This window comes from Merops nubicus, unplaced genomic scaffold (assembly GCF_000691845.1).
Source record: "Merops nubicus isolate BGI_N331 unplaced genomic scaffold, ASM69184v1 scaffold6105, whole genome shotgun sequence".
In the NCBI taxonomy this organism is placed as follows: domain Eukaryota; kingdom Metazoa; phylum Chordata; class Aves; order Coraciiformes; family Meropidae; genus Merops; species Merops nubicus.
In genome coordinates, this window is record NW_008608857.1 from 2,010 (window position 1) to 15,340 (window position 13,331).

At 39.9% G+C, this 13,331-nt stretch overlaps 1 protein-coding gene across 1 annotated transcript in view; it reads right to left on the reverse strand.

The window, feature by feature from the left end:
* Positions 1-896: 896 nt before the first annotated feature.
* STAU2 (staufen double-stranded RNA binding protein 2) overlaps positions 897-13,331 on the reverse strand; it is a gene marked incomplete at its 3' end in the record, with an annotated part of 43,114 nt that continues 30,679 nt past the window's right edge. The window contains exons 8-10 of the mRNA XM_008940379.1: positions 11,546-11,677; positions 8,596-8,656; positions 897-1,204 (exon numbers count right to left, since the gene is read on the reverse strand). Of these exons, the coding sequence (XP_008938627.1) occupies positions 897-1,204; positions 8,596-8,656; positions 11,546-11,677 (501 nt within the window). The remainder of the gene's footprint in view (positions 1,205-8,595; positions 8,657-11,545; positions 11,678-13,331) is intronic.

Genomic DNA, 13,331 nt, shown 5'->3' on the forward strand with positions numbered 1-13,331 from the left:
CATGAAACCAGCTTTTCAAATGAAACAAATTCACATCTCTGAAAAAGAAAACAAACAGAACAAACTGAAAACCTATGACAAAAAGGAATAATTCTACATAGCTGGTCCTGTCCTCTGATGGTGCAACACAGTAAAATGAGCTACAGTCCATAACAGACGTGTAATTTTGCATAAAATAGTGATCAGGAAGAGGCTTCATTCTCCCATCTTCCACACTGCAAAAATGACTGAACATACTACAGAGGCTGCCACTTTACCCCTGCTGGATGCAGGTTATCAGTGCTGAAGGACTCAGGAGCTGGCCCAGTGCAGTTCATCTTCCCTTCTCTAGTATGACTAGTAAACTGTGATGTCAAAAACATCCTGCATTGCTCTGATACCAGGTCTGCTCCTAGGCTGCACCTTCTAATCAAAACGTTGTTCTACAGGTTACAGGAGGTGCAGGGTGGGAAGCAGAGTAACAGCTTTAATAGCCCAGCCCAGAAGATAGATGCAAGGTTAAGGTGATGCATCGATACCTTCTGGGTCAGAGCCAAAGAAAGAGACCGATGCCAGAGCAGTACGTAAAGTTTCTAATGTCAAGAGGTGAAGGCACTCAAAGAAGTGCAAGTCAGAAGCCTAATTTAAGCCTGTAATTATTTAAGGAGAATAAACAAAGGAAAGAAAGATAGCCTACAGTAAGGTGAATGGAAGGAAGGAAGGAACAAAAAAAGAGAAGGAGGGACATGTATATTGGTGCAGGGTTCTATCTCCTGGACCCAGAGACTGCCTCGGACACCAGCTAATTTTACAAGATAAATTACATGCATGCCCACAACATTCAAGAGGGCAAGAGTGACACCTTGATGGCAATGCTATGACTCTGGCTGCAGAGCTTCATTTTCCCCCTCCCATACCTGAAAGCCTTGAATCCTTGCCAAATACTCCAGCTGTTTTGAAGGCTGCACAGCAGAACAGGGGGAGGCAGAAGATATTCCTTTTAGACCTATGGCTTCGGCAGTAGGGGACGTCCCGTTCATGAGCAGCTCCCTGGCAATGGTTGCTGTGCTGTTTGTTGTAGGAGATATGCTGAAGAAAGAGCTAGAAGTCTGGCTCATTTCTTTGGAGGACAAATAGCTTACAGTGTTACCAGGTGCTGATTTGTTGCGGCTTGCCTCCATCTCTTGATAGACGTCAGGGGAGAGATGGAGAATTCCCTTTGGTGCTGAAAATGAGAACAAAGATCACTCTCATTACTCCAGAATCAGTTTGATGCGTAGAAAATTTTCATGAACAGGTTTTGCAGCAGAAAACAAAGTCAGCATTGAGAAACAGCATCTTTTTTTCCACAGTAACTGTAAATAAAATTGCATCATTTATTTAGGAAAAAAGCAGATCTGAAGTGCTCCTGTTCTTAAGGAGGTACAAAGCTGGACTTCAGAAGTGTGGCTAGCACAAAACATACAACATGAACAAATAAGATTTGGATATCTACAAACCATGAGGAACAGCTGCTACTTCAAAACAGTAGCATAACCTTTGCTTCACTACAATCTTCTGCCTCCTACCCGATAGGATAATTTAGGCTGCTATTTCACAAACAGTTTAAACTAGCCTCTGTGAGCACTGTTGCCACCAGAAGTAGGTTTTTATAGGACACACTTAGACTGAACAAGGAAACCATGTGTGTGTCATCAGCAATATCAATAGGTGTTAGGGTAAACATGAAAAAGATCTAAATTTATTTATGTGAATTACTTTAAACTGTTCACAGTGATCTGTAAGTTAGTGATAATTTGTCCACATTTCAAAACTCTTAATAAATTTTTAGAAAACATTTCAACCCTAAACCTGCTTGGAAACAGGAATACATACTTGGTCAGTTCTGCTGATACTCCTGTGTATGGAAAATGTGGAGAATTAAGTCTGCAGTTTGCTAGTTTCATATAAAATGAAGCATTTGTTGCAAATACAAGTACCTAGTTTGCTGATATATGAGGCAATCCTTTCTTTTTATTAATAAATTGAAAAATGAGCTCAAAGTTTGTAATTTCACCTTAACAGCATACTTCAATCTTCTAGCATATATCTGAAAATAACGTGGGTGAACCTGAGCCATATGGCATTTCATTCTAGGGTTAATAAAGCTGTTTGTTAACTGATTTAGTAATCTCAAGAGGAATCAAAGGTTTTAAGTCTTAATTCATTTGCAGTATGTATTAAATTTATCTCAATACAGAATAAATTCAAGGAAGAAAAGAAAACTGATTTCCAGTTATCTAGAAAGGATTCCTCTAAATGTAGTAATGCAAGCAGTATTTTAAAATAAAATGTCTACCACAAGGAGAAGACTCAAAAAATATTACTAGTGATCAACATCCTAATTTTCAGCTACATGGTGAAAACTGAACGTCCTCACTGCTGATGAGCCAGTCTTCATTTGCTCACACACTTGGCTTCCCAACTGCTATTGCCTTCAGGAAGCTGGAGCAGCAGCCCCTACCCTTCACAGAGATGTGTCTGTTACCCACCCAACTGCTCTCCCCACCTGCCTCTGGGGGGACAGAGTCTGGTTGGACCTCTAACTTCCAAGGGGTTTTACCTAGTCCTACAACTGATCTTACATCTTTTTTTCTGAGCCTGTAACTTCCAAAGTCTATCACTGCTTATGTTTTTAAACACTCTTATACAAGAGATAAAACACAAAAATTAAACTAGATAATACAGATGCTGATAGTTGAGGTCAGCTTACAGAACCAAACAGCAAAAGTAACACTGAGTGGCAGGTGTTCACCAGCTCCTAAGACCTGCTCACTGTAAATCTCATTTCCTACAAATATTTGAGAAACAGAAATGAAAATTGAAAAGGTAAACCAGTATCCTTGTTAAGAAACAACACACTAGCCTCCCAAAACGCATTTTACAAAAACACAGTACAACATTGTCTCAAAAGAAGTTTAAAGCAGTTTAAAGTCAAGTCCAGTGTTGCAGATGTCTGTTCCATTGATGTAATATTACTTAAAACAAACATTTTACATGCTTTCTCAGCCATTTCACTGTTTTTACATGATCCACCCAAATATCTAACTGCTGTCTGGAACAATGGCTTGGAATGCTTCCAGATTACTAAGCTTTCTAAATGTTAAAATAACTAATATGCAACATATGATAAATAAAAAGATATTGAGCAGAGTATAGCAAATGCTCCTAACAGACTGACTTTACTCTAACGGTGTTATTATTAATAACAGTACTTTTACATTTAGGCAACACCTTTCTGCTAAAGACTTCAAAGAATAATAATTAACACAACACATACATTGGCTCTGAGGTAGATATATTGCTATCATTGATTATCCCTGGAAATAAAGTAATGTAATATTTTACATTAATATAGTTGCAAGCCAATAACTTTTTATATTCAGGGCTTATGTTCCATGAAGCTTCTTACAGACTTGGTTTTATAAGCCAATAAAATTTGGCCTCTTTAAAAACTTCTATCAAGCACATAATTTATTATCTATTTCTAATGTATTACTAAGGATTTTTAAAATCTCATTCCTCACTGTTGTCTGCTTACTTCAATTCTGTTGAACTGTCTAATAGGGTGCATATATGTAACAGTTTACTTACAGTAGTAAAGCTGTTATCACAAGAGAAGGAGTATGACATCAACAGAGAAGCATGTGTAAGAACAAAAGAACTCTTCAGAAATTACCTTAATCAGTCTTCAAAGAAGCACTTGAATAAAAAACATGTGAGAAAGAACTACTATCCTCTGACACCTTTATATCTTGCAGGAGTACACCTCCAGGTGAATACTTTCATCTTTGTTAGTCTTTCAGCTAAAAAGAATCTGGATATTTGTGTTGAGATATATATCCCATTCTAACTTCACTGCACTCCAAAAGTAGAGCTGTAGTTATTAGGAGGATCACAGGATCTATAATACCACCATTTAGACCAACAACATTGCACCTTCTGCTGGACATTAACTTAGAGGTACATTCAGGAAACATGCTCAAGTAATTTCCACTTCTATTGTTTAAACCTGTGGGCAGATGTGCTGTGGAAGCATGCAGGCTAGCTATGCAACCTAATCACTAACACTTGAAAACATGCTTGACTCATCCGTGGTGGTAATTGCTAGCAGTCCCTCAGAATCTTCTGAAGTTTCCAAAAACTCCACACCAAAGACCTCTCTTACCTAAGAATAAATTTCTTGATCTTCCATTTTCTACTTTTCTGTCATGTACTAGAGAACTGCAAAACAGCTTAGACCTGAAGCAACTGTACAATCAAGACACAAGATGGCCCAACTATCCTTCACAAGCCTTCCTCTTAACATGTCCTCTCAGTGCTTCAATTCCACTTTTCATCCAGCAGTAGCAGAGGCAGTCTCCAAAGGATCTGTTGGAAGGGTGTTGTTTTCACCCCTAACCCTTTCTCTTTAGGGTCCCCTTGGCCAGGGAGACAGGGGGATCCTTCTACTGAAGAGTCCCCCACTGTCTGGACATTCATCCTTATGGAGGTTCATGGAAAACTAACCAGAGACTGTCTGCATGGGGAATGGGGTGAGGAAGGACAATGACTGACTGTGCCACCAAACGAGTCTAAATGTAGCAAGGCTCCACAAAAACTGGAATCTGTGGCTGTAAAGACAGTGACAAGTCACCCACAGCAGCGGGGTACGAGGTTCAATTCAGAGTGATGACAGTGCTGCCTGCACACACACAGACATCAGGGTCTGCACTGCTACCACTGATGTCCAATGTTCACTTTTCTGTCAGGAAGACCAGAAAACATGAAAAGCTGAAATTTCTATTTTATCATTCAACTCCAGAAAAGGACCTACAGAATCAAGCTTGTACTGTCAATCCACTTTTATACACACATCAGTGTTAATTTGCTCCCTGTTCTAATCGATCAACTCTTCCTCTGCCTTCACTCCTTGACTTTTAGTGTTTACAGATAGTCAATATACTTGGTCTAAACTACAAGTTTATTCCTTCTTGGAGAACTAGAACTTTCTCCCTAGGCTCTGCCATGGTTTGGACCCAGGCAGGAGCTGAGCACCACGCCAGTCACTTCACTTACTCCACGTGGCATCAGCTGCGTGGTGTGGAGGAGACGCTCCCTTTGAGCACCCACTCCAGCAGCAGCAGTCAGGGTGCCAGGAGGAGCTGTGCTTCAGTACCAGCAGCAGCAGTCAGGGTGCCAGGAGGAGCTGTGCTTCAGTACCAGTCACTTCCACGGCAGCTCAAGCTCCTTCATATGCTGCCAGGATCTCTGTTTCAGCTGGCGTGTACGACCACAAATACGTATCTGCACCTTCACTGACAAGTGCTCTAATCAACCAAGTCAGGATTCCTTTAGCTCACTCCTCCTCCGTGGATTTCTTGCATTTTGGCAGCATCTGATTTTTTATTTTCTGTCTGCAAATCATAATGATATTATATACAGATCTGGAAAAGGCACCTGCCATTGTCTAGATTACCCTGCGGCCCACGAGTACTCTCCTTCTGGTGAAGAAGGACACCAAGTCTAAGCCTTCTAGGTTTCTGAACACAGTTGGAACACCAGGTACTTTAGTACACTGTACTCTAAAATCAGCAAAGAAACCATCACATCTGAAGATGGAGAACTTGCAGCACTTTAAGCACCTTACTGAGCATCTCAACAGGGGAACTGGGGGGAAAGGAGGAGGACTAATTGGAGCTGTGGTCTTAACACACCCTGAGCTGTGCCCAAAAGCCACTTACGTACAGAGCTGCTAATATGGATCTTGGCATTTCCTTGGTTCTCAAAAACTAAGGAAAAAAATAGCACACTCCCTTTCCTGCTTTGTGAATATATGTTTTCCCCAACTATATCAAAAGGTATATGCAAGTTGTATTTAATTGATATTATTCTGGATAAATTATCTCATTCTCATTGCTAGATGAAGCTGAAAAATAAAATATTGATTATTAATAATGCCAAATATAGAACAGATATCCTAGTTTCAATAACTCAGGGAAGAATCAATTGGACAAATCTGCTCTGCTTCTAAATTTAATTTTCCTATGTCTTCAGTTAGAAAGATAATCTAGTTATCTCAGACCCTTGCTAGAAGATGGTTTTTTTTTGTTTTGTTTTGTTTTTTTTGAAACTTAGCCCATCAACTCAGCAGCTACAGAGGCAAGGTGTTATTTAAACATAACCAACTACTGTAAGATTCTAGCCAAGGTTGTAAGAGACAGAACACAGACAAGTGGCTCAGCTACTGGACCTGCTCTCTGAGGACTCTGTGGTGGTACAATACTCACCTAACAATGTTCTGTAGCCTGTACTTCATCAATTAAGTTGGGCTGCCAACCCCTCTTACTGTGCAGTTACTCCTGTTCAGAATGACAACTCAACAACTATCTATTGATCTATCAATTGATTATAAATAGAGTATTATTAAAGGATTAAGCACAACAGTCTCAGAATGGCACTGTCAGAAATAAATGCTCTAGGTCTACTGACACGACATCTCCCTTGATTCCAGTTTACTTGGAGATCAGAAAGACAGAAATGAACTCATCCAGAAACGTCTTTTGTGCATTAGAAAAACATCCCAGAATGAAAACCTGGTTTTGTATCATGGCCTGTGGAGGCTGCTAAAAGGTCTGTGAGCAGGTCAGTCCATGAAAAATAACTCCTTTGGTCAGCACAGGTTTAAAATATATTTTTTGTTGATCTTGTCTCCCCCTGAGTGAGTCTGCCTCTGTGTTCTCCCCCTAGGTTTGGGTTCACATGTGTAACTGCCAATGTTTTCTTGCCAGAAGCAGCATGGGAAAGGGATTGTTTTTTCATGTTGGTGTAGTAGATGGTTGCAATGTCATTAATAAATATCTTTGCTACAAAACACTCCAAGGATAGGAGAGGAACATTAGGGGTCTTATACTGCTGCCCTAAACTCCAATATGTTAACATCTGAAGATTTTGACAATGCAAACAGAAATCATCTGGAAGTACTGATGGAGACTAACGATAGGGCTGAAAGGAAGCAATTAATAAGAAGTCTGTAGAATCACTCCTTCCAGGAAAAAGCAATGGCATGTGCTGAATCCAAGATCACTTTCAATACTAGCAAACTTGTGGAAGTTGAAGCACAAATTATTCCCTAGGTTTAGCGACTGGGAATACTGCATATATTCTATAGTGGGAACACTACTGAACCCCCTTAAAACCTGCTTGTAGGACCATGTCCCTCAGACACATACATCATGTGTGTGTCTGTCTCTAGTACAATCCTTGGTTGAGGGAGATGATGTCTGGGTTTCTTAAAAAGTTCAAAACTCAACACTGTTCTAGAGAAGAATCCAGGGCTCACGGAAAAGCAAAATAAGTACTACTTATACTATCTTTACCCCTCTGACCAGCAAAAACCTAGTTATAAAGTCACAGAAGTCTGTCCTATTCATTACCTGTTGCAGTGAAACTGAAGTCAGTCTTCACCAACAAGGTCTCTGAGACCTCTGTGCCTATAGACATGGCTCAAGGACCTATCAGTAGCAGAACCTCATCAGAGAGGGATCTCTTGAGAAATTTTCAGCCCATACAGGTCCATTGGACCAAACACGATACATCTTAGTGTGTTGACTCAACCAGGTTATAACATGGTGAGGCCACACGCTATCTTCAAAAAGTCATGGAGATCAGGGCAGGTCTCCAATGCCTGGAGAAAGGCATCATCATCATCATCCTCATCAGAAAAGGCAGGTGGGTCAGTCTCACTTCAGTCCCTCGGAAAATTGCGTAGTGAGTCCTCCTAGAGCCATTTGTGGGCACATAAAGGAGAAAAAAAGCCACTGGGAACAACCAGCACGAATTTACCAAGGATAAAATCAACCTTAACAACCCAATTGCCTTTTATGACAAAATTACTGGATTTGTGAATTAAAGGAGAGCAGAGTATGTCATTCACTTTGGCTTTAGCAAAGCTTTTGACATGATGTCTCCCACAGCATCCTTGTACCCAAACTGTGATGTTAGAGTCTCAGTAGATGAATTACTAGATAATGAAAGCCTGTTTGGATGACCATGTGTAGAGGACAGTAGTGGTCTTTGGGGGACTAAACAGCAGCCTTCCAATACCTAAGAGGTAGCCAAAAAGATTGACCCAGGCACATTACTGAGGTATGTAGTATAAAAACAAGAGATGATAGTCATAAACAAAGAGTCTACATTCACCCTGGTATAAAAGGAAAAAGACCAATCAATGTGAAGGTAATGAAGCATTGCAGCAGGCTGCCCAGAGAAGGTATGGAATCTCCATCCCTGGAGAACTGCAAAAAAGACTTAAGCAACCTCTGTACCAACCCTGCTTTGAGCAGGCACTTTAGATGACCTCCTAAAATCCCTTACAACTTGAAGAATTCAACAATTCTGCAAGTAAATTAAAATCTCATTGTTCCTGCACTCACTCATACCTATACTCACACAGAAGATACTCAAGAGCTAATTCATCCAATTTCAATAAAAACCCTAAAATATTTACAAAAAGCATTTCCATATTCTTGAATAATCCAAACCCTACAGAAACAAAAAGAAGTAAGCACAAATATACATTTAGAAAGCAGTACTTACTGTTACTCGTTGGCTCGGGAAACCCAACGTTCTGGCCATTCCAAGTCTTGTTTTCTCCAAGCTGAGATGGGTAGAAAGACAAATAAGTAAAGGGCAAATTACTCCTTAAAGACAACATTAATTTTTATAAATTCAGTCAAAAGACTCTAAAAGAGGATGACTTGGGATTGCCATATCTGCTTACAAAGCTTTGCTAGCATATCTTAATTTCTGTCTAAACTAGGTTGAGGCCTGTACCCTTCATGAATAAACACGAACAACTACTGCCTAACAATGAAATACAAACAGTTCCCCAAGGATTAGGTTCAACTCTATGTGTGACCAGATGGGGCCTTAAAATCAAATGTTTTAAGCAGCTCTCAGCTGCAAACATACACAGACTACAGAGAAATCACATCCTAAGCCAAGAAGATCCTAACACCTGAAAGAATGCATAAACACCACAAAGTACTCTGGGTGTAATGTTAAGATTTACTTGCTAGGAATCCAGTTCGTGACTGAAGTGGAAGCTAAAATAATCTGCAATTTTCCATTATTTTAATAAGTAGAGCTTTTTCAGCTGCTTTTTTTTTTAAGCAATTTCTCTTCAACTTAATTTTATTATTTTTAATACTGGGTATTAATCTGACACAGAAAAGGGGAGCAATTAACAGAGACCATAATGAGGCCATTCCTGAATTAAGTAATTAAGATGTTCTAGATTTATGTGTAGCTGTAGATAAACAAGTCCAAGCTTCCTCATAACTAGGAGCCACTGAGGAGCAGCTCTGTCGGTGTGAGACCAACGACCCTCTGCCCATCTCCCCGAGGTGCTGCATGCAGACAGAAAGCCCTGCAGCCAAGCAAGCTGTGTGGCACCCCGAGGTGGGGACTGTTTGCTCTGGAGGGCAGGGACTGGAGAGCAGAGGACAGGCAAAGAGGGCTCAGCTGGCTGAGATCTGCCCCTGCACCCCAGAGCCTGCAGTAAGGCTGTTCAGATTATCCTGATGCAGGCTACTGGATGATGTGTTTTCTGTGGGGAAGGGAGGGAAAAACACACCATGCAAAGCAGCTTAGTGCTGCTGGCTCCCATGAATGCAATTTATTCTGATCTTCTTCTAAGAGAATAGAAGTGGCAAGAAGAAGGGAGAAGATGAAAAATGCTCCTCATTCTTATCCATAGAGTTAGAATTCTGATAGCTGCAAGAAGGGTACTTTCAAACTGCTCTCCTCAGGGCTCTGCACAACTCTAATTTTTTCCAGGAACCAAATTACTTCAGAAAAGAGCAGAGCCTTTACTTTTTTACATTACTTGGATTACCCATTTACCTGTGCTGACGTTAGCACCACGCATGGCTCTCGTAACACTCTCAGGTCATCATTAAAACAATGAATACAGTCCCATTTAGTTACCTTTTTTAAAAAGCCTCAAAAAAAACCCAAGTGAAAATTGTCCATTTAGATGCCAACCTGATACATCAGCTAACTTACACTGGGCCCCATGCTGGATTCAAAGAGACAAGTATCTTCTTATGGAGCATCTTTACTGTGCAATTTAGAGGGAAGGAATTTTGCAGCTGTTCAAATTCAATGTAACCACACGTTTCCACTGTGTAGATCTCTTCCAAAGTAATTACGTTGTAGCTGAATTTTTTCAGGCTTTATCTCAGAAAATTACTGAGTAAAATAGTTCAGCCAACTTGAAATCCAAGAATGAAAACCTATGTTTTCCTATTGGAAATTAAAGTTGACCTTTCTGGTTTGCTTTGCATTCCAAAAAGCTCTTTAGCCAAATTGGCTGTGAAGAAAAAGCTGAAACTGGTAGAAAGCTATCTTCTATAGCAAAAAAGTCTCAGCATTCTGGTGAAGATACTGTTTAACCCTGTCACGAGCCTTTTTTAAAATGGCAACGACTGCACAGTGTGTTCTCACTAGGAACACCATCCAGCTCCCAAGTGCTCTGCTCAGAGTACTGCACACTCGTGTAGGACTAAGGTATGTACAGAAGAATGTAGCGAAGGTGAGGGTGAATAGCACACACAGATCTGCTCCTCTCAAAGGAGAGGGAAGAAGAAGGAAACTGAGCCAAATAACCAGTACAGCATTTATCTTTGCCTGGCTAAGAGTACAGGATGTATCAGGAGCAGAGTATCTTTTTATTTTTTTAATTAATTAATTTATATTTTTTAAGAAAAAGAAAGGGTGTTTCAGAAGATATATACAGACACATACCATAGTCAGATTTATTATGTGGTCTGTGGAAGAGCCTAGAACATTCTGTTGATTTGAGCTAGCCGCTGTAGCCACAGCAAACGTTTAAGCCATCATCAAATATATACATACAGTGACTCTGCATATGACAGAAGCTGTTCAGAGTCCACAGCTTAGCCAAATACCTTACCAAGTATCTTTTCAGGATGCAAAAGGCAAAACCCTAACACTCAGTTTTGGTTACAAAACCTCCCACAAATGAAGAGAAGACAGGAGAGGAGTGCTAAGTTCCACATCACTAATACAGAAACATGTATCTGCAGCATATATGAATTTAAAATGTAATTCCTTCTCCACAAGGAAAAATGACACACATTTTCTTTCTTGACCATCAAACCTGAAAAGTCTGTTATTTTTCTGGAATGCTTTTAGTGCACATGCAATGACTAACATCACTGCTCTCAGTGCTCTCATGAATGCCCAAAGTGGAATAAGAGGAAGAGGCACATTCATCCTGACCTGTCCGCAGGAACAGACGCGCACGCACACGATCACGTGGAAATACCTTTCTGTTCTTACAGCAGAAGAGGCTGCACTAAGCTACTAGAGCTGTAGCTAAATTAAGGCTGATCTCTGACAAGAAACACCCTAAAATATGGAGTGCACAAGTTTAAGCTTCCATTCTTACTAAGGGATTAGATGATAGAGCTAAAACTCGAGGAAAGGATAAAACGTGGGCATCGTAACACTTGGTTCTCACCTTTTCTGGCTGGTCTTGAAGAGGAGTAGAGGCTTTGTAACCTAGCTGTAGCAACATTGCTTCTGCTGCATTTCTTTTAGCTATTTTCTTGTTTGGGCCTGTTCCAGTAGTAATCTCATTGTCTACTTTTACCTTAAAAAGAAAACACTGGTCATAATGACAATAAATGCAAGACTTAATATCACCAGGTACTAGCCTTCCTGACCCACCAACAACTGTCACCTCTTTCCATGAGGGTACAATCTTGAAAAGGTAAGAACAGTGCAAAAAGGGACTACAGTACTGCTCCACATAGAATAACCTGTTCAGAATTTTCAGAAGGCCTCCAAACTCACACCAACCAGCTACAGTTTTCTGTAACTCCGTGTCCTCCTTGTGTTGAGGGTTCTAGAGCTGGACTGGTTTGGCTACCTAAATCAGAAATATTAGTAATTTAAAAAATAAACCTTATCTTCTATGAAGTTCTTTAATCACAATTAGAAATAGTCACTCTGCTACAAATTTTTATGCAAGAAAATTGAGGGACTTTAATGGGACAAGACCAAATGATAATTTATAACATAGCTCACAATAAACCAATGTGCTGCTATTTCTCAGACCTGTAGAAGTGGTTTAGCTATTATTATAACCTCTATCAAGGATTAAAGGTCTGACTACAAAGAGAAAGAGCTTTCCGACATTAACTTTGGGAACAGAACACCAGCTAATGTCACCAGAGGTTTTCTTCTGTTTATCTAGTAGTCAGCACAGTAATTGGATCCATTTCATCACATCTAACCTTGCTCTTTAGGTGACAGATAAAAATGGGCATATTATCGCTGGATATTTTACTTCCACATTTAATTAAATTAAATGAAAACATTGTGTAAGTAGTTTATACAAAGGCTTTTTATTCTGATAAGGTTTTTTGCATGTCCTAATGAATCCACTAAGACTTCCTGAAGGCAGGGGAAAGAGTAATATGATTTTAGTGTGAAAATATTACTGCAGGGGAAAAAATGGAGTTAGCGTTTGGAAGTATTTATAACAACTTACATTCATTCAAGAGTTCTGTGGAATTTGACTCTTTCTTTCACACGTCTTCTTAGATAAGGGAACCTTTTACATATTTGACTGCTTTTAAGATTCTTTTTTTTATTCATACCAAAAATTTTGGCATTAATGAGTCTTCTCCAATGGAAGCTCAACTTCTCAGCCCATCTTTCTGATACTGGACTGTGTTACACAGTCCTCTTCTGACACCTCACACAACCACCTGTGAGCATCAGAAAAGGGGTTGTCTGTGACAGGACCACTCTTTTTCAAATACTTTCAGGTAGCACAAGAAGTTGGAAATCCAGGTTTATATTCATAAATCAGATTCTCCAGCAAAAGGAACCCAACAGCTTCTTTTGCTTGAGAGAGAACAGTAATAAATAATCAAGACAGACCACTGAAGTCCAAGATTCCTAGCTTATCTTGATAGACACAATGGGTGGACTTAAAGAGTTAATTGAAAACACAACAAATTTTCTGGAGGAGGTGGTGCTGGAATGTCACACGTTCTGCTTGTGAGCAGAAGTGGCATTTTGGTGTGGTTTGCAGATGACAAACCATGCTGAGGCATGCTGTCCTGAACTGCTCCAGCACAAAACCATCCCCCAGTGAAAACACAAGAGAAAAGAATTCTTTCCTGTTCCTAAGTTTTCTCAACCTGCTGTTGTGCTATTTAACAAAATACCACAGCTATGTCAAATCTTTCAAAATGTTCTTCATTTAAAAAATAAAGAAACATTAAAGATCTTCT